The sequence below is a fragment of the Rattus rattus genome, chromosome 8, assembly GCF_011064425.1.
Source record: "Rattus rattus isolate New Zealand chromosome 8, Rrattus_CSIRO_v1, whole genome shotgun sequence".
In the NCBI taxonomy this organism is placed as follows: domain Eukaryota; kingdom Metazoa; phylum Chordata; class Mammalia; order Rodentia; family Muridae; genus Rattus; species Rattus rattus.
Window position 1 is genome coordinate 64,689,489 of NC_046161.1, and position 23,672 is coordinate 64,713,160.

The following is a 23,672-nucleotide window of genomic DNA, read 5'->3' on the forward strand; positions in this document are numbered from 1 at the left end:
GCCCTGCCCTGGCTGTGGAGTGAGGGGAGTGAGTGCGTAGTTACCCCCAAGTAGGCAGGAACCACCTACCCCTTTGCTTGGCCTAGATTGCTAGTGAGGTGCATGGGGAAGAAGTGAAAAGTCATGTGAAGCAAAACAGCCTCAGGAGAGAGTAGATCATGTGCCTGTCCTTCCTCCTTCCCTCCCCTCCCTTTCCTCTCCTGTGTTGTCTCATCTCCCCTCCTCTCTCTCTATCCCCCTTTACCTCTTCCTCACTTCTCCTGTATGGTTTTCCCTCTCCCTCTTCCCCTTTCTCCCTCGCCCCCTCCCCATCCCCTCTTCTTCCCTCCCTCACCTTCATGTCCTACAGTATGCATGACTTAAAAAATTATTTCTATTTAATACTTAGAGAAACCTGGCAGAACTTAACCTTGAATTAAACCTGCTCTAATAATAAAGCAGAATAGTAAACATCTAGTTTATTATGATTATCATTATTTTAGTGTGGGGGTGCACACATGTGCCCCGACATCTACATGGAGGCCAGAGGACAACTTATGGGAGTCGGTTCTCTCTTCCGCCATGTGTGCCCTGGTAATGGAGATGTCATCGGGTTATCAGAGCCCACTGATCCATCACACTGCCTCTCCATCTAGTTTCAAAGATGAAGGCGCACTGTCGAGATGAGTGGAGTAGTTTCTTACTGATGAGTCACCTGGTGGCACCCTTTCCTCTACCTGGCCTTTATGATGAATAGGTCCATGAATGTCCTGACAGGCAAGGGACAGGACACGTGATGTGGAACGCTCACAGATTTGCAGTTTGACCCGTGGATCTGATTTAGATCAGGATTTTTAGACACAGAGAAATGAACTCTGACCATTGGGTTGATAGTTCTGGGGACCGCATCTGTCTCAGCCACATCCTTGAGACCAAATGGTCATTTTTATTCTTTCAGCAGAAACTATAACCTTACAGTATCCTTCCTGCAGGAAGTTCCACCGGTCCCCTATGCCTGTGATCTATCCCAAACCCTAAGGCATGTGACCCCAACATCGGTAAACACTCTAGGCCATTCTGAGAACGCACACCCACTCTCGCCACCCAGGAAGGCATTTTTTCCCCTCTCAGCAGTCATTGGGGATAATTTTAGATGCCGGGTAATAAATAGTATCCCACTCATTGCTGACAGTGCAGTGGGGAGGTTTCCATTCCAAACAAGGATCCTTTTTTATGTTTTCGTTTTCTTTTCTCATAAAAGAGGGAAGTTCTGCTAACGTCTGACATCTATCTTTATCTGATAAAGACGAATTATATTTAACAAGGGAGGGTCCAGAAAACAATAAAAATGCAGCGTGTGCATGAAACTTAGAAGCTTGACCTAATCAGAACGATAACTCTGCCTGCAGACTCCCTGGACTTTACCCGGGACACGAAACAAAGGCACCCATGTGCCTACAAGGCTACATCACATTAGCGGTTCTTATGATGGGGGTGTCTATGGAAGGAGACAGTATTTCTCTGCCTCTCTGAGAAGTAAAACCCTCAGCTCCTCCTGGTACTTGAGTACCAATTCAAGACCCTGACCCAGCAAACTTGTTCCTGGGTCCTCTACCCAACATGGAGTTCATTGCTCAGTGATACACCTGGGGTTAGCAGCCTCCCCCGGCACACGTGGAAGGCTTGTGAAACTAGCAATTGCTTGTGAGCAGGGATGGTACGGTGGAGGTCAGAGAAGGCCGATCTATGAGCTAAGTTGGTTTGAGAGAACTACACAGGCCTAGCTATCATTTCTTCCCTCAGATCTGCATTGTTCACTTGGCCATCTGATAACATGGTCAACTGAGTGCCTTTGCTGGCAGGTGCCCCCCTCCCCATTGGTCACCAGGGTTTCCCAGAGATGAGAGTTGCAGAATGACCAAACTTACATTCTTTCTCCTGCCTTCAGACTACAGGGAGAATTCCTATCACCATGCTCTAGAGTGCTTTTCCAGGCAGCACTGTATCTGGGAGACTGTTCTGTATCCATTTCTTTTTTATAGCTACATAATATCCTATTGCTTGGCTGTACTTAGGGTTATTCAACCGTCATCTGTTGCTAAGCATTAAGATGTTTTCTGGGGTGTGTAACTCAATTGGTACCCAACATTTATGAACCCTTGGGTTTGAGTCCCATCACCACATAGACAGGGCATGGTGGAGCCTCCCTGTGATTCTGGCACTAGGGTATAAGCAGAGTGAAAAACCTTGGTCCATCTGTTTTCCTTATGTCTGAGTGTATCTTTGGAATAAACTCATCAAGGAAAGGTTTATAAAAGCTATCTATGATTTTTATAATTAAAGACAGCATCTTTTCCTAGATATTGAAGGAGAGGACTAAAATCCCATTCAAACTTGCCCACTAAAGCAAACTAGATGTCTATTTGACCTGAGACTAATGGGGGCACAGAATTTCCTTTAAAGCCAGTCAAACCTTAACTGAGACGCTTGTGAACTTTTCCATATCAAGATAGTAAAACCACAGTACTTTGGCTCAACAAGTATTACCTGAATGTGATTAAATATCAAATTAACTCAAGCTCTTTGTTAAGTGAAAACATATTACTTTTAAACCACTGGGGAGTTAAAGTACATACGACACTGCTTCCCACCCTTGGGTAAATGGCTTAGAAAGTATCACCAAAACCTGATAAAATCCTATTTATTTCATCTTGGCCTTCCCCCATGTAGCCCAGGCTGCCTCAAACTTGACATGCAGCCAAGGATGACAATGAACTTCTGATTTCCTGTGTCTGCCTCCCAAGTGGCAAGGTTACAGGGGTATGCCATTGTTATAGAAAAAGATTCACCTTCTCAGTGAGCAGTCACTCCATAGCTTAGAGAGGAAGGAAGGAAGGAAGGAAGGAAGGAAGGAAGGAAGGAAGGAAGGAAGGAAGGAAGGAAGGAAGGAAGGAATCCTCTTATTTAATTGTCTGGCCAACTGAGGCTAATGTTCAAATAACAGTTACCCCTGAACCTGACTTGCTGACATCTATACACCTTAGGCTCGTGCATTCCTCAGACACTGTCATCTTTAAGTCTCTTCCTGGTCCAGCCCAGGTTAGCTTCAAACAATCCGAACATTCACAGGAAACTGTAAACTTGGCCACTAAGGCAAATAGGAAGTTTACCCAGCACAGGGACTGCATGCCCCGGGTTATTTTAAGTTCACCAAGGATGTCCCTTTCGAAGGGTTGTTACCAGGGGTCATCTTGCTTACCTGGCAGAATTTTTCCTGATAAGAGCACAGAGGATTAGTGGCAGTTGAAGACCTAATGATGACTGTCACCCTGTGCCCCCCCAGAGTGGTAAGTCTTTGGGGATGCCAACCAGGGTCTATTGGCTAGTTGCTGAAAGTCTCCTTGGTGGTGGGAATGGAGCCTAATGTGGGTCAATCCTGGTGAGCAAACATTTTCTCCCTAGCATTCTAAGTATCCTTCATCTCTAACTGGCCTGCTTAGCAGACTACTTATCTTTGGGTTATTTTAGCTAAGCGCTCCTTTAGCTTAGCTCCGTTTGTGTGACTTAATGTCCCCTAAGCAAATATATTATTAGTAAATCCTTTATAGCATCAACTTTCTTACTTCGAGTTTTTTCTACATTAACCGCCACACCTGTTTTATGTGATGCTGGGGTTGGGAACCGGGCTCTCTACTGAGTTACATCCCCAAACCTGCCGCTTCTTTTAACTGTAGGAAGAACAAATTTTATTTTTCTACATCCTTTTGACGTTTCTGTCTTCCTCACAGTTCAAATTTAAGTAGGAAACGTATGTTGAGCTTCTCATTGCACATTAAATCTTCCTTCACCCACCTAACGTGTTGAAATGTTCCCCTACCACGTTCTTCCTGGTTTATATGCCTGAAGAACTCCACTGGTCTTACACCAACATTGAGGATTAATCCTTGCTTCATGCCTCTCCGTCCCCACGCCTGTGGGCCTTCGTGCTCAAGTTCTTTCCCAGCCTCAGCCCCACTCACACACCCTCATGGAAATTCACAGCCCGGAGGAAGTCAAGCTAAGCAAAACTATAATTTCAGCACCAGGGCAGCCGCAGAAGAAAATACGAGTCCATAAAACCTTGTGTTTGAAAAACATGGCATGGATTTGGTCCAAACCGAGTGCTGAGTTTCCTCTCTAGTCTGCTTAGCTCTCTCCCGAAGCTTGCGGCTCTGGCTCTTGGCCACACTCCATGCCTTGTTTCTGGAGAGCCTGCAGCCATTTAGATCCACCCTCTTCTACAGGAGAGCTACGAGATTCGAGATGCGGAAGAATAGCACATGTCCGGTCACTCCCTTCTGTCTGTTTTGTCTCAGAGGTCTCATCTCAACCTGGTTTGGTTTTCTTAGCTAAGGCCATAAAGATAACAGCTTGAACTGTTTACAGATAGTTCCTTCGTTTCCACTCTTGGGATGGTTAAGGCATGGGGAGAATCACACTTTAAAAAACAGAATCAGAGAAAGAACTGGAAGAGCTTGAAGGGGCTCGAGACCCTATATGTACAACAATGCCAAGCCACCAGAGCTTCCAGGGACTAAGCCACTACCTAAAGACTATATATGGACTGACCCTGGACTCTGACCTCATTCAATGAATATCCTAGTAAGAGCACCAGTGGAAGGGGAAGCCCTGGGTCCTGCTAAGTGAACCCCCAGTGAACTAGACTGTCGGGGGAGGGCAGCAATGGGGGGGAGGGTGGGAGGGGAACACCCATAAGGAAGGGGGGAGGGGATGTTTGCCCGAAACCGGAAAGGGAATTTAAATGTATATAAGGTTAATAAAAAAAATAAATTAAAAAAAAAAAAAAAAAACAGACACGAAGGTCTGACCGTTCGTTGTGTAAAGCTATTCACTAGGAAAAGCCCTGGTGAATATGTTCCTTTTTTTTAATGGAATCTCAATAAAGAACCCAGGTTGCATTTGACCCTGAAGGCATCCTGCTTCAGCCTCATGAATAACTGGAATCCAGCTGTACACACAAACACACACACACACACACACACACACACACACACACACACACACACACGAGCACAAAAGCACATGTAAGCATGTGGAGGCCAGAGATGAACCTCGGGTGTTCCTCAGGATCCATTGTTTATTGAAGCAGGGTCTCTCGCTGGGATCTGGGTCTCCCCAACTAGGCTAGGCTGGCAAGCTAGCGAACTCCCAGTAGCGAACTCTGCAGCTCTGAGATCGCAAGTGTGCACCACATCTCTGGCTTTTCTTTATGGGTTCTGGGGGTTGAACTCAGTTCCTCATGCTTGCCCAGCAAGAACTTTACCACCTCAGCTTTTCCTCACCCCTTCTACACATGAAATTGGTAATTAATTTTATGTACCAAGCAATAATTTTCCCAGTTCAACATTTTTTTTTCTTTTTTTTTTCGGAGCTGGGGACCGAACCCAGGGCCTTGTGCTTGCTAGGCAAGCGCTATACCACTGAGCTAAATCCCCAACCTCCTCACCCCTTCTATAAACTGTGGATGAAAGGCCGCGGCATCTCATGAGATTACACCCTCCTTGATGTTGGTGGGAAAGGCTTATTCAATATCAGACACTTGGTGAATGTTTTCCTAGTCCCCACAACTCTAAGTGTCCAGTGCGATCTGTGGATATCTCCTCTCCTCACTTTGTACAAAAGAAGAATTTGCTTCTAGGAAATAACCATTGGGGTAAATGCCTGAGAGATAGATTTTTTATAAAATCAATGCCGCAGGCTCTTTGTTCTGGTGTTGGCTTTTTTTTTTTTTTTAAAGACACATTCATTGACAGACTCTTAAAAATTTAAGTGCTGAGACATGTTGGTCAGTTAAATCCCAACACTCTCTGCAATCTGAGTAGATCAGTGTTGATCGAGAGGCTGGTGATGTGTTCTCACTGTTAAAGGATCCTTTGGGGAACTTGTTTGGGTGTTATATGTTTGGTTTGTTAGTTGGTTTGTTTGTTTGTTTGTTTGTTTTTGAGATGGAACCTCACTGTTTAGTCCACGTTGACTTTGAAATTATAATCCTCCTGCCTCCACCTTCTTAAGTGTTGGGATGCTTGGTGTGTTCCACAACAGGGATCATCCACGAGATCTTAACACACTCCTTTTATCAGGAGAGAGAGATTACACTTTTCACTTGTATCTATAAAGTCCTTCATTCACATGCGAGAACGGTGTTCTTTTCTCAGATATGAGCATTCTGAACAGAGATCAAGGGAATCCCATTTGTATCAAGCTTTCCTCTTGGAAGGTCCTGAGGCCTGAAACAACTTACCACACTCGAGGAAGACTTCAGTTTTCTATGTGAAGACCCCAAGCCCCCCAGTACTATTGTGAGGCAGAATGAGTGTACTTTGATATCAATAACATAACCCCCTTGTTTGCATGGAGAGACCTCCAGAGGATTCTCCTGTGATGTGTCTGTTAAAACCTTCTGGGGTGGGAAATGGCAGTTGGTGAGGTACTCACCATACAAGTAGATAAGGACCTCAGTTCAATCCCCAGAACCCACCTAGAAAAGTCAGACTTAGTGTCCTGTCACCCCAGCACTGGAGAGAGGCAGTGACCGGAGGATCCCTGCGGTTTGCTGGTCAACCAGCCTGGCCAAATCACTGAGCTTTAAGTTCAGTAAGAGACCTTGTCTCACAGAGTAAGCTGGAGAATGGCCAAGGAAGACATCTGTCATCCACCTCAGGTCTCTATGTGCACATATGTGCAGACCCATAGAAGCTCATAAATACATACACACAAGCCTTCTGAACCCCTTTGCCCTCCACTCCCCTCCTAGGACACCCTTCCGCAGTGTATGGAAATCTAGCCCAGTGTTTTAATCGTAGCTTTTAGCTGTAGTGGACGGTTAGCTGCATAGTATAGACCACATCCCAGGCATGCCCCTGCCTCCCAGCTTGTTCCCTTAGCACAAACCATTCCCTCTCCACGTCTGTTCAAATCCTACCCTTCTTTGTTACCCAGGTCAGGTACAACCCCTTCTCATTACCCCAGAAAGCATTAATAGCTTCCTGTTCTAAATTCTTCTAGGATTTTATAGTCTGTTTGGATGCATGCTGCCTTTCTGGAGGTTTCTTTATTTGATAAAATTCTCAGATTGTCTTCAAGGTTTATTACTTATTTACTATCTGTTCCTCCTTTTCTGTGTTTTGTAAGCCCTCTCAGTGTAAACATTCAACAGTAGGGGATTGTCGGGCTTAGTAGGTCTATGATAACAGGGGTAGTAAATGAGACCACGGAAACATTGCACCAAAGGAAGAAAGCATCATCCAAAGCCAACGAAATGTTTGTTGATATGAGTTCCTGTTGATGTCTTTGCCTTAAGCATGGAGAAATGTCCACTTTCAGTATCTCAGTGTGATCTCAGTGGTTTGGGGGGAGGACTGACCTGTGTCCTTCTTGGAGCACTGATTTGAGTGACTGGAAATCATGGTCACCATAGGGTTGATTTGATAATAGAACAACTGGGGGAATGAATGGAGGTGTATGTGACACATGGAGGTTTGTCATCTCTAGGCTGGCTTCAAACCACAAAGATCCACCTGCCTCACCTCCCAAGTGCTGGGATTAAAGATGGGTTCCACCAGTGGGTGATAAGTCACCTCCAAGAGAATGGAGGTTTTGCTACCCGTTGTCTGCCCACACATGCACAAGGGCTGCCATGTGCTTGGCAGATAATGGTTACAATTCTGAAAGACAATCATGTTTTATCCTCCACAGTTTTGGCTTTTCCTGCGTACCTGCTGGGTATAAACCAAGACCGGTTAAAAGAGAAGCTGACGAGCCGGCAGATGGACAGTAAGTGGGGAGGAAAGTCAGAGTCCATCCATGTGACCCTCAACGTGGAGCAGGCCTGCTACACCAGGGATGCACTCGCCAAGGCTCTGCACGCGCGAGTCTTTGATTTCTTGGTGGATGTAAGTAAACAGGAGTGGACATGGGCAAAGCTTCAAGTTTTACGTTGAAGGAATACAGTGACTAAGAGTTTGTTCTTATGCTTGCCTCATCCTTTGCATGCCTCCCACCCCCCCTCTGCTTTTGGTGAATTTTGAATCCAACTCCTAGATATTCACAGCAAGACACAGTAGCCAAAACCAACACAGTAGCATGAGATCTCAGTAAAGCCAGGACTGGAATAGAGCAAGCCTGTGGTCCAGGGCCATTCTTGATTTCTGTGTGTAAAGACTTAGGAATATCATATTTGGTGATAACACAGTTAATCTGTGGCAAGTGGGTCCACCATGAAGGGATAAGCATGCGTCTTTCCTTGCATTTCTGAGGGGCAGGTATTTAAGATCAGCCCAGCTGATCAACTCTGACTCAAACACAGTTCAAGTTGCAATACTGATGGGGAGCAGTTCTCCAGGCTGGCCTGGGCTGAAGCTGTGTTGTCAAGTAGAAGTCTTCACATGCTTTTGGTTAGAGGTCTCCATAGCCGCGTGGACCTCATCCCTGGGCAGCCTGATGTCCTCATGATTGGCAGCTGAGTTTTCCCAGAGCCAGTGATCTAAGACAGAGCATGTGAGCAACAGGCCATGAGTGCTTGTTTTGTTTTTAAGATTTATTACTGTATGTGAGTACACTGTCGCTGTCTTCAGACACACCAGAAGAGGGCATCAGATCCCATTATAGATGGGTTAAGTGCTGCTGTGCGAGTCGTGTACATGTGACTGGCAGTTGCAGGTTTTGCAAAAGTGGTGCCTCATTCAGGGCAGGATCTTACCTGTATCCCCCAAGATGGCAGCTTCTTCTAGGTCTCTGGACTTCTTAAGGAATGCTAGCTCTGCCTTCACTGTAGGAGCACCACCCCCTCCACCTTCCTTCATCCCTCTATTCCCCACCCCCACCCCCACTCTGACTCTACATCTGCGTCTCAGATCTTCCTGAGACCTTTTTTTGTTTGTGTGATTGGTCGGTTGGTTTGGGTTTTTTCAATACGGGGTTTCTCTGTGTAACCCTGGCTGTCCTGAAACTTACTCTGTAGACCAGGCTGCCCTCGAACTTAGAGATCAACCTGCCTCTGCCTCCCAAGCGCTAGGATTAGAGGCGTGCGCTGCCACCACCCGGTATCCTGAGACCTTTTTAAAGCGTGACCCCCTGTCTTCAGGCTGTCTTGTCTCCAAGGGTCAGTGTGGTTGCTGTGCAGTGCCCCGTGCCCCACCTGAATGTCTGTTCAATAAGAATGAGAGGAGTCATTTGCACTGTGTTTGTTTTCTCCTAGTCCATCAATAAAGCTATGGAGAAGGACCACGAGGAGTACAACATTGGTGTCCTGGACATCTATGGCTTTGAAATATTTCAGGTAAGGGAGGTGGGGGAAATGGCTCAGTGGGTAGGACTGCTGGCCTTGCAGGCAGGCATGAAGGCTTGAGTTCAGATTCTCAGCACTCAGGTAAAAAATGGCGGCATTACCTATAATCCCAATGCTGTGGGAGGTAGAGGCAGAGGCTCACTGGGGCTTGCTGATCACTAGCCTTGCTCTAGGGTTAGTGGGAGATTTTGTCTTACGGGAATAAGGCAAGGAAGGATTGGTCACCCCCATAACCCTCTGTCATCTGTCATCTCTGCCTTCACAGTGAGGGCTCCTGCAGTCATATTTGCTATCACACACACACACACACACACACACACACACTCACACACACACACACACACACGAAAAGGAAAAGGAGGAAGGTGAGAAACCAAGAAAGAAAGACAAAATGAGGTGGGGGGTGGGGGTGGGGCTGAAGAGAAGGCTCAGTGGTTAAAAAGCCCTGCTGCTCTTCTAGGGGACCTGGGTTCAACCTTTCCTTCCATATCTGTCAGCTCACAACACTGACTCCAGCTACAGAGCATCCGATGCCGTCTTCTGGCCTCTGTGGGCATGTCCATTTGTGGCATACATACAACACACACACACACACACACACACACACACACACACAGACAGAGAGAGAGAGAGAATGACACACACACACACACACACCATGTAAATAAAAGTAATGGGGAAGGAAGGAAGGAAGGAAGAAAGAAAGAAAGAAAGATTGATTCCAGGTAAGGCCAATTTGAACCATCAGAGCTCAGAGGGGAAAATGATGTCCCCTTTGGACTATAAGAAATAAATTCAGGGAGGTGGGAAGGGGTGGGTGGATAGGTGGGGGAGCACCCTTATAGAAGAAGGGAGGGGGGATGGGATAGGGGGTTTATGGATGGGGAGCCAGGAAAAGGGATAGCATTTGAAATGTAAATAAAAAAATCCAAGAAAAAAAAAGAAAGAAAGAAATTCTAGGCAATGAAGACACAGCAAGCTCCAGCTCATCTTGGTCTTGGCGAGTTCTCCGTGTACCCTCACCAAATTAGTTTCTCCTAAATATAAACCGTGCTTCCTCTATTGACGTAGCCGGAGTTTCTGAAACAGCTTTCACAGACATTTTAGAACATCACCAAGCAATGACTTTTTAAATGATTTTGTGATATGATTACAGGAAAGGATCTTTTTTTTTCCCTTTTCCTGCAGAAAAATGGCTTCGAACAGTTCTGCATCAATTTCGTTAATGAAAAATTACAGCAGATTTTTATCGAACTGACGCTAAAGGCCGAGCAGGTAAGCGGCCCTCTCCCTTCGTCCTGTTCTCCATCTGATTTGCTTCAGGGATATAGATTCCCTTTTGATGATTGATTTGGGTTTCTGTCTTGTATTAGGAAATGTACCTACTGAAGTCAGCAGGAAAGTCATATGCCTGTGCGGTATTTCAGTCTTTGAAATGCAAATACCATCTGCTGTGTGTTTCTTTCTCTGTCAGCAAGTTAAGCTAGGAGGCTGGCCTGACAGTGAGCTACTCTCTGCCCCACTGACCAAGGTGCAGTGGGAGCCCTCGCTCCAACCTCCATTGTCTGGGAAACAACCCCAATCTTCCCCTTCAAGTACATGTATTTTTAGCAACACTGGCATTTGAATTCTTCCTTGAATTATGCTTTGCTTACACTTTATTTCTAAAGGTACAGTGTAGGTTCTCTGATATTCCGGATGCCACGTTCTTTCATATTTCCAAAGTCACCATCAAAAGTAAAAGCTGGAGATTTGAAGCAGCAGACACTACTTCTTTTATGGTCGGGTGTGAAGACTCTAAAGTCAGGCCTTGCAGTGAAGCCCTCCAGACACTGGCCGGAGAATCCTGACAATCCTAGCCGTCTTTCTCTGCCACATCCTGGTGGCTCTTGGCTTTCTGTGCCTGTGGTGACCAAGCTGTACTCTCTATCTTCCCTTCTATTGCTCCAGGCTGTACCTCCCTCTCCTGTCATATCTACAAAGACCTTATTTCTAAACCTTCAATCCCGAGGTTCTGTGTGCACACGCAATCTTGGGAGAAGCTATACATATCAAACGCTGTCTAGGGACCACTTAGTGATCGGAATGTTAGCTCTCCACCACCGAAGACTGGCCAGGGTAAGGTGGCCAAGGAGATGTTAGGTTGGAAGGGGGTAGGCAGGGTCTGGCTAGTATAGATAGGTACTTTATGAGGCTTAATACACTCGAGACCAGCCTGGCTACAAGAGGTTTGTGATGGAGAAACTCAGAAAACAATGGTAGCCGTAGAGTGAGATCCAGTGTGTAAACACTCTGTTGAATCTAAATAGGATTTGTTTGAAATAATCAACAATCAGCCAAAGAGTCATCCAGAATGATTCCTAGCTTGGTACTCTCTGTTAAACTCCTAGTGTGAGTGTGTGTGTGTGTGTGTGTGTGTGTGTGTGTGTGTGTGTGTGTAAGCGTATTTTGCCTGCATGTACATCTGTGTACTATATACATTCCTGGTGATCATGGAGGCCAGAAGAAGGCATCAGATCCTCAAGAACTAGAGTTTCTAATGTTTTTGTGAGCTACTGTAAGAGTGCTTGGAATTGAACCTGGACAAAGCCATCCAGTGTGTTTAACCTCTGAGCCATCTCTCCAGAACCCCTGGCTTTATATGTTGAAAAACTAGACAACAGCAAGGTTGTTACTGAGAGATAAAATTAGAAGGGTTAAGACTGCTGGGCATGGCGTATGCATTAAGAGGCTCACTATACATCTACCTGGATTCCCAAGTGGAGATCAACTGAAACGGCAGATAGAAGGAAGGCTGAAGAAACACAACAGAGGGAAATGGGGTGCCCCGACTGCCTGTCACATGCAAAGCCCTAGAAAGGAGAAAGATCTGGTCCTGATTTTTTTATTGCTTCAATAAAACACCATTGCTAAAGCAACTTATAAAAGAAAGCATTTTATTATGCTTATGACTCCAAAGGTTTAGGGTCCATGACGGCAGAGCAAAGGGATGGCAGCATGAACAACCGAGAGCTCACATCTGAAACCATACGCAGCAGGCAGAGAATACTCTGGAAATTGCAGGAGTCTTAGGAAACCTCAAAGCCCTCAGTGACACACCTCCTCCAACAAAGCCACACCTTTTAATCCTTCCCAAATAGTTCTACCAACTGAGGACCAACTATTTAAATATAAGAGTCTATGGGGCCATTCTCATGGCTTGTCTTAGTTAGAGTTTCATTTCTATGAAGAGATACCATGACCAAAACAACTTTTATAAAGGACACCTGGTTTACAGTTTCAGAAGTTCAGTCTACTATCATCATGGCAGGAAACATGGCACTCTGGTGCTGGAGAAGGAACTAAGAGTTCTATGTCTTGATCTGAAGACTCAGAAGGAGACTGACTTCTGCAGGCAGCCAGGAGTCCACAATGGGTGGAGCTTGAGCACTTGGAGACCTCAAAGTCTGCCTATATAGTGACACACTTCCTCCAATAAGACACACCTCATACTAGTGCCACTTCCCATGGGCCAAGCATATTCAAACCACCACATGCATTCAGGAGGATCAGGAATTCAAAGTCATCCTTGGATACATATGGAATTCAAGGTCAACCTGAGACATATGAAACACCATCTCAGACAACAACAAACAAACAATTTGGTGTAAATTTTAATGACTCAAATAAATCAGGAGAACCATCAAGTTATGAGATGTCCCTTTCCTATCACCTCTTAGTGAGGGGAAAGCAATTCAAGTTTTCATGGTGGTTTATGCAAGTTTCTAATTTCTGTTATCCAGGAAGAATACGTTCAGGAGGGGATAAGATGGACACCCATTGAATATTTCAATAATAAAATTGTGTGTGACCTCATAGAGAGCAAAGTCGTAAGTAATTGCCTGCCTACGGTCCCCTTCCCTGGTCCACCCTTAAGTGAACTTTCATTCTCTGGGCCCTGTGTCATTGTCATTGCTTTACAACTGACAAGGGGATGATCCACACAGAGTTTTAGCAGTAATGTTAGTAATGTGCAAGTGTGTACTGTGAAAATAAAATAGGCTTTTATTGCCACAGTAAGTAAGAATGTTTACAAAATGCCAAGTTGCAAATGGAAGTTGTTCCTGAATTCTAGAAGATAGCTCTTGGTTGTATGACATAGCCAATGAGGAGTCATAGGAAGGGCCACATTCTCCAGTCCCATCCTGTTTCCACGTAGACCGGAACATGTACACCAAAAATAAAAGTAAAGCACTCTAGAGAGCTAGCTAGTTCTTGGGAATGGAGTTTCCTCCATCTTTAAGTCTGAATGATTAAACCTCCTTTGGGAATTTTAAGCGCATTCTTCTTGGAAGGAATGGCTGATGACCAAGATGGCATCTGGGTCTTGGGAGTGGTCTCCTACCTCATAGAACGCCTCATAGGTGTTATGTATTTGGAGGGATCAGTGACCAGGTCCTTGCCTTCTCGGTCCCACTAGAACCCTCCTGGAATTATGAGCATCCTGGATGACGTGTGTGCCACCATGCATGCTGTGGGTGAGGGTGCTGACCAGACACTGCTACAGAAGCTCCAGATGCAGATCGGGAGCCACGAGCACTTTAACAGCTGGAACCAAGGTTTCATTATTCACCACTATGCTGGGAAGGTAAGGCCATGGTTCAGCAGGCTGGACTTGATCCACTTTAAGAGATCCCAAGTTTGAGCCTTTGGGGGTGGGATTTGTTTTCCCATGAACCAGTAGACATCCATGTTATTTATTCATCCAATAAACAAGGCCTTTAAAGAATTCGAAGAGTTAAAACAAAGTACTATCTATAGAGCTGCTCATTTTTAAGCACAAATCTCCCTGGTGTATTTCGCAAATGCTGAAGCAATAGGTTTTTGTCTTGAAAATTGCAATCCCAAATTTACAGTTCTTCACTTTCCCATGGGCACTGGGACTATAAAACAAGAGAGAGTGTGCACTTTAATGTTTCCCCCCCCTTACAAAGTGTACGGGTAACTACATACCTACAGGGTACCCACCATAGAATTTAGGGTCATGGCTCTTGGATGCTTCCTAATCCTATGGAAATCCTGAGCTGTCTCCCCTCCCAGCTGGTCCCTGAGCATGAGTTTCATGGCAAGTGGGCACAGCTCTTGTGCCACTTTTAAGACCAATTAACACGTTTCAGTTGACTTACTTGATGGGTAAGCATGAGGGCTCTCTTGTTTTGCCCTTAGTCAGAACTTGGGAAAAAATAACTTAAAGTATTGCCCAAGACATGCTTCGGAATCCACAGACAAATGGGTATGCTTCTTGAGAGCTGTAGCCCCACTCACAGGTCATCTGGGGAGTCAGGTCTTTATCGCCCACCATTTGTAGGTCATGCTCAGCCAAGCCAGCTGATAGCCTTTGTGTGACAGCACAGAGTGTGGAACCTCAAAGGTTACAGCCAGAAATGTCCACCTTCTCATGAGGATAGCCATGCCCACTTAAGGATATTTTTCACCAAAGAAACATGTAGGATAACATTTGATTTCATTCTATCCTTGGCCAGGTTTCCTATGACATGGACGGCTTCTGTGAAAGGAACCGGGATGTGCTGTTCATGGACCTGATTGAGCTCATGCAGAGCAGTGAGCTGTAAGTGTCCTTTATCTGGCATGCAGGATGGCTTTGGAGTTTTAAAAATGTGTATGAGTATTTTGCCTGCATGTGTTCTGTTTACCATGTGAGTGCCTGGTACCCATGGAAGACAGAAGAGGGCCTCAGACACCCTGGAACTGGAGTTACGATGATTGTGAGCAACCATGTGGGTGCTAGGAATTGAACCCAGGTCCTCTAGAAGAACAGCCAGTGCTCCAGCCCCGTGTCATCACAAACCAGTGATGGTTTCAACATGCAGACCAGAGTGGTATTGGAGTATTTAGCATCTGGTTCCTTTGGAACTGTTGAGTCTGGTTTTAAAATTAACTGTTTCTTCAAAAGAGCTTTTCTCCTTCCAGTCTTTGTCTCTCCTTCTGTCCCTAATGCTTCCTTCCCCCAAGCGCCGTCTGTATGCCTGGCTCCATCATCTTCCATACTGTTAGTGGGGAGAGTGGCCACATTGGTGATGGCCTGGAAGAGTAGAAGAATCTAGTTCTATGATACTTTGCCCTTGGAACAAAGCCGAAAGGATTATCCATGATCACTCCATTTTTAAAGGTGGCTCGTGGCTTCCTAAGACCCGAATTAGCCTCAATGGCTGAAGCGATGGAGATAGAGAAGCCTGGGAGGACCTTTTCCCCTGCTGCCCAGGGAGGGATTCCTGTGGCTTTGTTCTTGATTCCTGTTGTAATGGGAAGCTCTCACCCAGCGTCTGGAGCCCTTGATGTCCTACAGATGAAGGTGAAGGGTGTCTTCACATTCCTTGCCACAGGAACACACTCAAGTGTCCCCGCCCTTGATCTCCAGATGGTAGCGCACATCTACAAGAGGAACAGTGAGGGCATCTGCGTCAAGACCCTGGGGAGGACCTGGAAGAAGCTGATGCTGGCAGCGTCTTTGCTGCCATTGGGAACACCACTGACATCAGCATCATCTCCAGGAACACTGACCAGCAAGCTGTCCTGGCATTTGGCAGCTGTTGGAGCCATTCTAGTTCCTGGCCACTTCAGGCCTGGAACATTCACAAACCAGATCCAAGCAGCCTTCAGGGAACTATGGTTTCTGGTGGTGGCTGACCCCAGGATTGACCACCAGTCCCTCACTGAGGCAACTTATGCAACCTTCCTACCATCTTTCTATGTAACACAGATTCTATTCTGCATGACGGGGACATTGCCATCCTATGCAACAACAACAGGGAACTTACCCAGAGGATCTGTTGTCGATGCTTACCTGGGAAGGTCTGAGCATGTGTAGCACCATCTCCTGTGAGCATCTGTGGGAAGTCATACCCAAGCTCTGCTTCTACAGAGACCCTGAGGGGATGGAGGAGGTGCTTGCTGAGAAGGATTCAAGAAGGGAGGAATTGCAGGACGAATGGACCTTGCCAGCTCCGGGGTCGCTGGTCTGAAAGTGTATGGGTGCCCTCAGTACTGTATGGGCCACTGAGGACTGGTCTACGTTGCTCAGCCACTGCATGGACTGCCACCAGCGATCACAAGCTAGTCTGCAAGACACTTGGGCAAAATGAAAAGGTGGACGGGAAACAAAGTTACTTAGAAAGAAAGAGAGAAAGAGAAGGAAGGAAGGAAAGAAGGAGGAAGGAAAAGAAAGAGAGAAAGCCAACCCCGTAGGAACCTCTATAGCATGCAAGCATTCATTTTTATTTATTTCCCTTCGAGGTAGTGTCTCCCGGGCTGGCCTCCTTTATACACTCCTGTATGTGGTGCTGGAACTGACTCCAGGACTTCCTGCATGCTAAGCCAGCAGTCTGCTCACTGAGCTGCATCCTTAGCCAGGGATAACTGCTTAAAGGACCACTGACAATTGCAACAGCTTTCCGATAAAAACCTAACTGCAGTGAAAGCAAAACAGGCTTCCTTTCCTAGCCCCAATGAGGAGCTACTCTTTCTTCATTTACATGTCTCTCCCAAAGCTCTCTCCATCCTCTCCCATGCTGGTTCTCCACCACCACCCACCCCATGCTGGTTCTCCACCACCACCCACCCCCATGCTGGTTCTCCACCACCCCCACCCCATGCTGGTGCTCCACCCCCCCCCATCCCATGCTGGTGCTCCACCATCCCACCCCATGCTGGTGCTCCACCCCCCCCATGCTGGTGCGCCACCACCCCCCACCCCATGCTGGTGCTCCACCACCCCCACACCCCATGCTGGTGCTCCATCACCTCCCATCTCCCATGCTGGTGCTCCATCACCCCCCACCCCATGCTGGTGCTCCATCACCTCCCACCCCCATCCTGGTGCTCCACCACCCCCCACACCCCATGCTGGTGCTCCACCACCCCCCATACCCCATGCTGGTGCTCCACCACACCCCACACCCCATGCTGGTGCTCCACCATTGTCCTTTGCCCAAGCCTCCTCACGCTCACTTTTGAGATGTCAGATTTCTTTCCGTTCAAGATGCATAATGTCAATGAACTCTCCTCTGAGAAGGTCAGGGAGGCTGCAAGTCCTGGCTTGTGGGTTTTATGGTAGCCAGGCAAAGGCTCACTTTCAGGGATGGTTTTTAATTATTAAAACCCCTGCCAAGTACAAGAGCGATTGATGGGCCCACATAAACTCCTGTCGTCTGGATACAGCATATTGTTTTGTAATACAATTGCTGTAAAACCCCATGGATGTGTCTGGCCAGCTTAGAAGTAGGTGGCCAGGGAAAGTTCCTGGAAATTTCTAAAGAGCAAAGGTCACCAGGGGCAGGGTGTGGGGGGCGGGGCATGGGTTTGGTTGGCACATCCAATTGTCACTTTATGTAGGCCACTTCATTCACTGAGTCAACTAGGAGACATTTATTAAGCTGTGGTTCAGACACCAGGGGCATCACAGTAACTAGACATGTCCCCACCCTGTGTGATGGTTGGGCGCTCGGTTAGAGTTATTAAGGGAACGTATTCTGTAAACAATATAATATGTATAAGTAACTTGCGACTGCAGCACTCAAAACTGCCCGTGCTCCGTCAAGTGAGTTGGGGCCAGGGTTGCTCGCTGTCCTCCAGCAAGCAGAGGCCCCTCATCCTACTAAATACCCTGCAGTGTCGGGCTGGGCACGTGGCTTGGTTGAACAGTGCCTGCTTAGCATGTGCAGCCCCCTGGGTTTGTTCCCCAGCACCTCATAACCCAGCATGGGGCGAATGGCTGTGATCCTAGCACCTGGGGAATGGGGATAGGATAGGGACTTCAGGGTCATCCTGGGCTACATGGGGAGTTCAGGGTCAGCCTAGACTACATAAAACTATGCCTCAAAAAGCCAAAAGCGAAGATCCTAAGATGTGTAGGACTCTCTTCCTTAAGCCCCGTCAAAGAACTCTCCAGATGTGACCATCAACCATGAGGATTCAGAAATAGGTGCAGGGCTCACACATGCTCGGCCTCCAGTCTAACTAGCTTGTCTTCACAAGCCCATTTGGCTTCCCCTCCCCGTCTCCTGTGTTGTCCTTAAGAGAGCCCTCAGTTCCAGGGGTATTGAGACTCTGAGATACTTGTATCTTATAATTTCTTTCTCTTTCGTGCCTTCTGTCTGGTTTTCATTTGCCCAAGTTACATCTTGCAGGCTGGTACCATAAGCCACATGTTTTTCCCGTGGCCAGCGTGAGATGCTTCTGGACAGTGCATCCAGTCCAGCCCCCACAGAACTGAGAGATTGCTGACCCATCCTCTTTCTCCTCTTCTAGGCCTTTTATAAAGTCTTTATTTCCTGAAAACCTGCAAGCCGACAAGAAAGGGCGCCCAACGACTGCAGGAAGCAAAATAAAGGTTGGTTCTATTCTGGGAAGTTTTGGATCCCATAGCGCTGGAGTTCTCTAACAACCAGGAACTGCCACCCGGGGCCGTAAAGTCAGGCTCGCAGGCTCGGGTAGGGTATGGTTACAGAAATGCTCACAAGTTAGGCTACTTGCAAAAAAAAAAAAAGGTGGCAGGATGTGGCTGGATTTGACTTGGCCACCCTGATCCTCCAGATGGATACTAAGTACCTCATGGCTTAATGACCGGCACATACCACTCAGTTCTTTTAAAGAGGAAATGGCTTTAAAGTGAATCTGGAAGGATTTATGTTAAACTATCAGGAATTTCCTGGTTCAGAATCGTGTTCTGGATACTGACGGTGTTTTTCCAGGCCAGGCCCTCGAGGTATGCCAAGAATGAAACATGCCAGAAGCCCCAGTTCACCTTTAGGGGCGACTTGCACACCCCTCCTCTCTAGGTCTTCCAGGCTCCTCCTTGCTGTGCAGTGCAGACAAACTGGTCAAATGATATCACCAAATCAAAGGTGCTAAGGGCAGTGTCGAGGTCGAATCTAGAACATCCTGTAACTTGAACAATTACTTGATGAGTTTCTGAAGATAATACCTAAAGTAATTTTTAGGGCTGAGGATGATTGTCACTTGGTTGGTAGAGGTCTTGTCTTGAGTGCACAGACCCCTGGGTCTTTTTTGTCCCTATCAATCCATAAAACTAGACATGGTGGTGAATGTCTGTAATCCGCCACTGGTGGAGACGGGACCATCCTAAGATCAGAGGCATCTCTTGGCTACATAGTAAATTCAAGGCAGATCTGGGCTATATGAGACCCTGCCTTTAAAAAAGAGAAAAAAAATATGTTTCTCTATAAGTGTGTGTGTGTGTGTGTGTGTGTGTGTATACAATGATACCAGTTAAATATGTGTCCAGTTTTATAATCAAAGAGATCAAGTGATTAATACTTGGAGTTCAGTTGCCTATAACCCTTACTATCTAAGTTATTGCCAACCCTTGATTTAAGACCAGCATCTGAGGTAGAAGAGATGGTTCAGTGGTTAAGAGCCTTTGCCGTTCTTACACAGGACCCAGGTTCAGGTCCCAGCACCTATCTGCCACTCCAGTTCCAGGGGATCTGAGGTCCTCTCTAGCTTCTGTTGGCTCCTGTACTCACAGGGTTTGCATAAACTCATATAGGCATACATACACATAAAAATATTGAATTATTAATTAAAAAGTTCTCTTGCCTATCAGTAAGGTAGGAATTGTAGTACCAACTCCAAGGTGTGGCCTTGGTGATTAAGTCCAGGCATCCACCTATAGCGCCTGCGTCCTACCCTGTAAAAAATGCTCGATGGCTGCTCCAGTGTTTTCGCCTAGCAGTGTGTTCCCTCCACCACGCCCATGCCCTTGTCTCTACCGACTGCTGTATTTTTTGTGCACATGCTCACTCCCTGCCTTAGACTTCTATTGACCCTTCACTCTGTGTTCCATTCTGTGATGCCCTTCAGTTTGCGCCTTCCTGATTGACACCAGCATCAAAGTCGCCATGGTTGTTACTATGGTTACTACCCTCTGCTCTTTCCTGTCCGTGTGTTTCACGGATAAAGCCTACCTTTCTAGTGCCTGCTAACCTTCCTGAGGACAGAAGCACTGGCTCAGGAGAGGACATTTCCATAAGAGGACCTTTTCCATTCTGTGGATGAAGTCAGGCATTAGGTGGTGGGCAGTGCATTCGTTGTTTGTTTGCTATTGACTGTAGGGCGGGATATCTGGGATATCCAGACTGATCAATACTTGGCATTTGATTCCCAGCACCATAAACAACCAGATCGTTCTAAGCTGCTTCGAGCTGAGTGTGGTAGCACACAGCCAAGCCCAGCACGTAGGTAGTAGAAACAGGCTGATTACAAGTTTGAGTCACAGGAAGGTGGCGGCAGGTGGCCCGGTCTCATCAGGGTTGTGGCCTTGCCTTATAGTCTAGAACTTAGACAACTAAGGCAAAAAGATCTTGAGTTATAGGCCAGTCTGACTTGCAAAACGAGGCTGTCTCAAAAGAACAAAGATGGAATCTTGTCATGTTCATCAGCTCTTGGGCTCCAGCCATCTTCCTGCATCCGCCTTCTTAACTGAGGATGCCACTGACCATGCCGCTGTGTCCACAGGGGAGGCAGAGGCCTCTGGGTTACTGGGACATCATGTCCTTTAAGAGCAATTCCAACAGCACTGTCTGCTCTTCCAGAGGTCCTGAGTTCAAATCCCAGCAATCACATGGTAGCTCATAACTATCTATAATGAGATCTGATACCCTCTTCTAGCCTGCGAGTATACATGCAGGCAGAATGCTCTATACATAATAAATACATACATCTTCATAATAAATCTTTTAAAAAAAGAGCCATTCCAAGACACTGATGGGGTTTGGGTCTCTAGGACAGAGAGCTGAGGGCAGAGAACAGATGTGATTTTTCTGAGGCTTAGATACTAACATCTGCATGGGAGGCTGACTCATGCCTTAGCCTGAAAGACCTGGATAAGGACAAGCTCTGGGCTGGAAACTCCAGTCATGAGACTGTCAAGCTCAGATCCAAGGACTCAGATCCCCCAAGATTTCAGTGACTCATTCTCAAGTGTTCTGGAATACTCCAGGGGGGTAGGGGCCTCTTGGTTCTGCTTTGTGTCTAGCTTAAAGTTACCACCTTTCTGGACTCTACACAGAATGTTTAGAATAGCCCATTTGGGACCTTTGTCTAGGGAGGTCATCCTGAAGTTTAGTTATCTTAAAGGGATGTCTGCTTGTATCCTCACCCAAACCCTGCTCTCCCCGATAGATCCTGTGACCCAGACCTGTCTTGTGATCTACAGTAGTGACTGTCTCCTTATTATATATGCCTTCCGGAAACATCTCTGAAAGTCATAGCCATGACCCAGTCCCTTGTCCCCTCTATATCTACACCGTTTGGCAGATATCCCCAGAGTATATTGAAAGGGACTCCAGGTTTCCGGATAGAAAATTATATATGGAAGATAGTTTTAATGGTGCCCATTTTATTGTTTTAATTATTTTAAAATATAAAATAGATCTATAAGATTTGATTAGAAAATTGTTATTTGATAGGCACTTATATCGGCTTACCAAACTAAAAAACATACTGTGTCTGTGTCTATGAAGCTGGAGAGTAGAACAGGTTTAGTTCCCAGCACCCACATGGCGACTCACAACCATCTATAACTCCAGTCCCAGGGCAACCTAACTCCCTCTTCTGGCCACCAAAAATACTTACACACACGTGCATACAGGCAAAACACTGGTATGCACAAAATAAAAAATTAATCTTTTAAATAAAATTATTTTGCATTTAATAATGCTTGATTCTGAGGCTTCATTTAATTTTGTGCTGTGGTTGGAAGAGGCTGGTGTAGAGATTAGAGCGAAGGGTTGATGCTGGACAGAGCAGAGTCAAGCTCCGAGTGGACCAAGGTAGACAGACACACTGGGCATTACCTGAGTGAACCTGCAGCTATGAGTGGGAGATGCTGAAATACAGCACCATGCACTGCAGCATCTGTTTCTGCCTTTAAATAAGACATCAGGTTTCCTAGTTTTATCCACCTGTGTGTAGGCAGCAGCTGGAGGAACTGAAGCTCAGAATTGCACACCTTTCACGTAACAGGATAGTCGGTCAGCACCCTGCACTTCTCCTCACTGCCGGGCTTGTTTTGCATTCTGATTCCCACTTCTGATGATCAGTGCTGGTACCTTTCTATCTAACCGGTGCATTCTTGGCTGGAGTCAGATCTGTCTGAAGTCAGCTCGCTTCATAGCCGCTCAGGGGACATGGAGAGTGACCATAGCCATTGAAATTCAGGGTAACTACAACTAATGCGTATTCCTGGTTGTTCAAAGTAATTAGGCCACAGCCTGGTGGTTCTATCCTGTCCAAGTTCACCCAGCTAATTCCTTTCCTGATGCGCCAAACAGTTCTATATCACTTGCACAAAGGCAAAAAGGCATTGAGATTAAAAAGAAAACAAACGTGGATTTGGTTCCGAGCCTCGCCCTTGTTGTCCTGTGTCCCAAGGAATTCTCCTCCCTGCAAGGCTCAGCGTTCTCATTTGAAAAAGCTGAAGTAGTAACAGTCATGACTGTTCAGGGTCGCTGTGAGGTGTCGGTGACCCGTGGCTATTATAAAAAGAACTATGACAGGGGACATGTGAAGTTGGCCTCTGCATGCTTTCCTGATGCTGTAGTGCAAAGGTGGTATGGTGCTACCTGCTTAAGTAAGTAAAAATTAATATCAAATGAAAGTGAGCAAGAAATTTAGGCTTAAGAGTAGGGAGCTGGGTATGGTGGCTCTTGGAGGCAGAGGCAGGTAGATCTCTGTGATTTGGGGGCCAGTCTGGCCTGCATGGTAAGTTCCAAGACAGTTGGGACTACATGGCTACATGCAGAGACCTGTAGCGCACACACACACACACACACACACACACACAGGTTAGGTCTGGAGAGATGGCTTAGTAGTTGAGAGCACTGGCTAGAGGACCCGAGTTGGTTTCCAATACCTCCATGTTAGGTGACCCACAACCATCCATAACTCTGGGAAACCCAACACTCTCTTCTGACCTCCATGGACACTGTGCATGCAAATGCACGTATGTAAATATAGTACATGTGTTTACATGCATGCAAAGCACTCAGTACAAACAAAAGAGAATAAAAAGCAATGTAAAGCTTTGCTCAGAGAGACTGCAGTCCCCCTCTGACACATAGCAAAGACTGTCAGACTTGTTTCCAAATGTACCTTCATCAGCAAAGAAGATAAGGGCCATTTCCTTTGTGGTCAGAGTCCTTGCAATGGTAGGGTAACCTCTATACCTCTGGCCTCGATTTCAGGCAGTGCAAAGAATGCTGTCTTCTGCACGTTTACACAAGAGCTCCACTCACCCAGGAACATTCTGCTTTGACTCTACCCGTCA

At 46.4% G+C, this 23,672-nt stretch overlaps 1 protein-coding gene across 1 annotated transcript in view; it reads left to right on the top strand.

Annotated features, from left to right (window-relative positions):
• Myo1e (myosin IE) overlaps nucleotides 1-23,672 on the top strand; it is a 188,502-nt gene that overhangs the window by 117,614 nt on the left and 47,216 nt on the right. Inside the window, exons 10-16 of the mRNA XM_032909239.1 lie at nucleotides 7,735-7,931; nucleotides 9,236-9,316; nucleotides 10,514-10,600; nucleotides 13,108-13,194; nucleotides 13,785-13,952; nucleotides 14,848-14,933; nucleotides 18,632-18,713. Of these exons, the coding sequence (XP_032765130.1) occupies nucleotides 7,735-7,931; nucleotides 9,236-9,316; nucleotides 10,514-10,600; nucleotides 13,108-13,194; nucleotides 13,785-13,952; nucleotides 14,848-14,933; nucleotides 18,632-18,713 (788 nt within the window). The remainder of the gene's footprint in view (nucleotides 1-7,734; nucleotides 7,932-9,235; nucleotides 9,317-10,513; nucleotides 10,601-13,107; nucleotides 13,195-13,784; nucleotides 13,953-14,847; nucleotides 14,934-18,631; nucleotides 18,714-23,672) is intronic.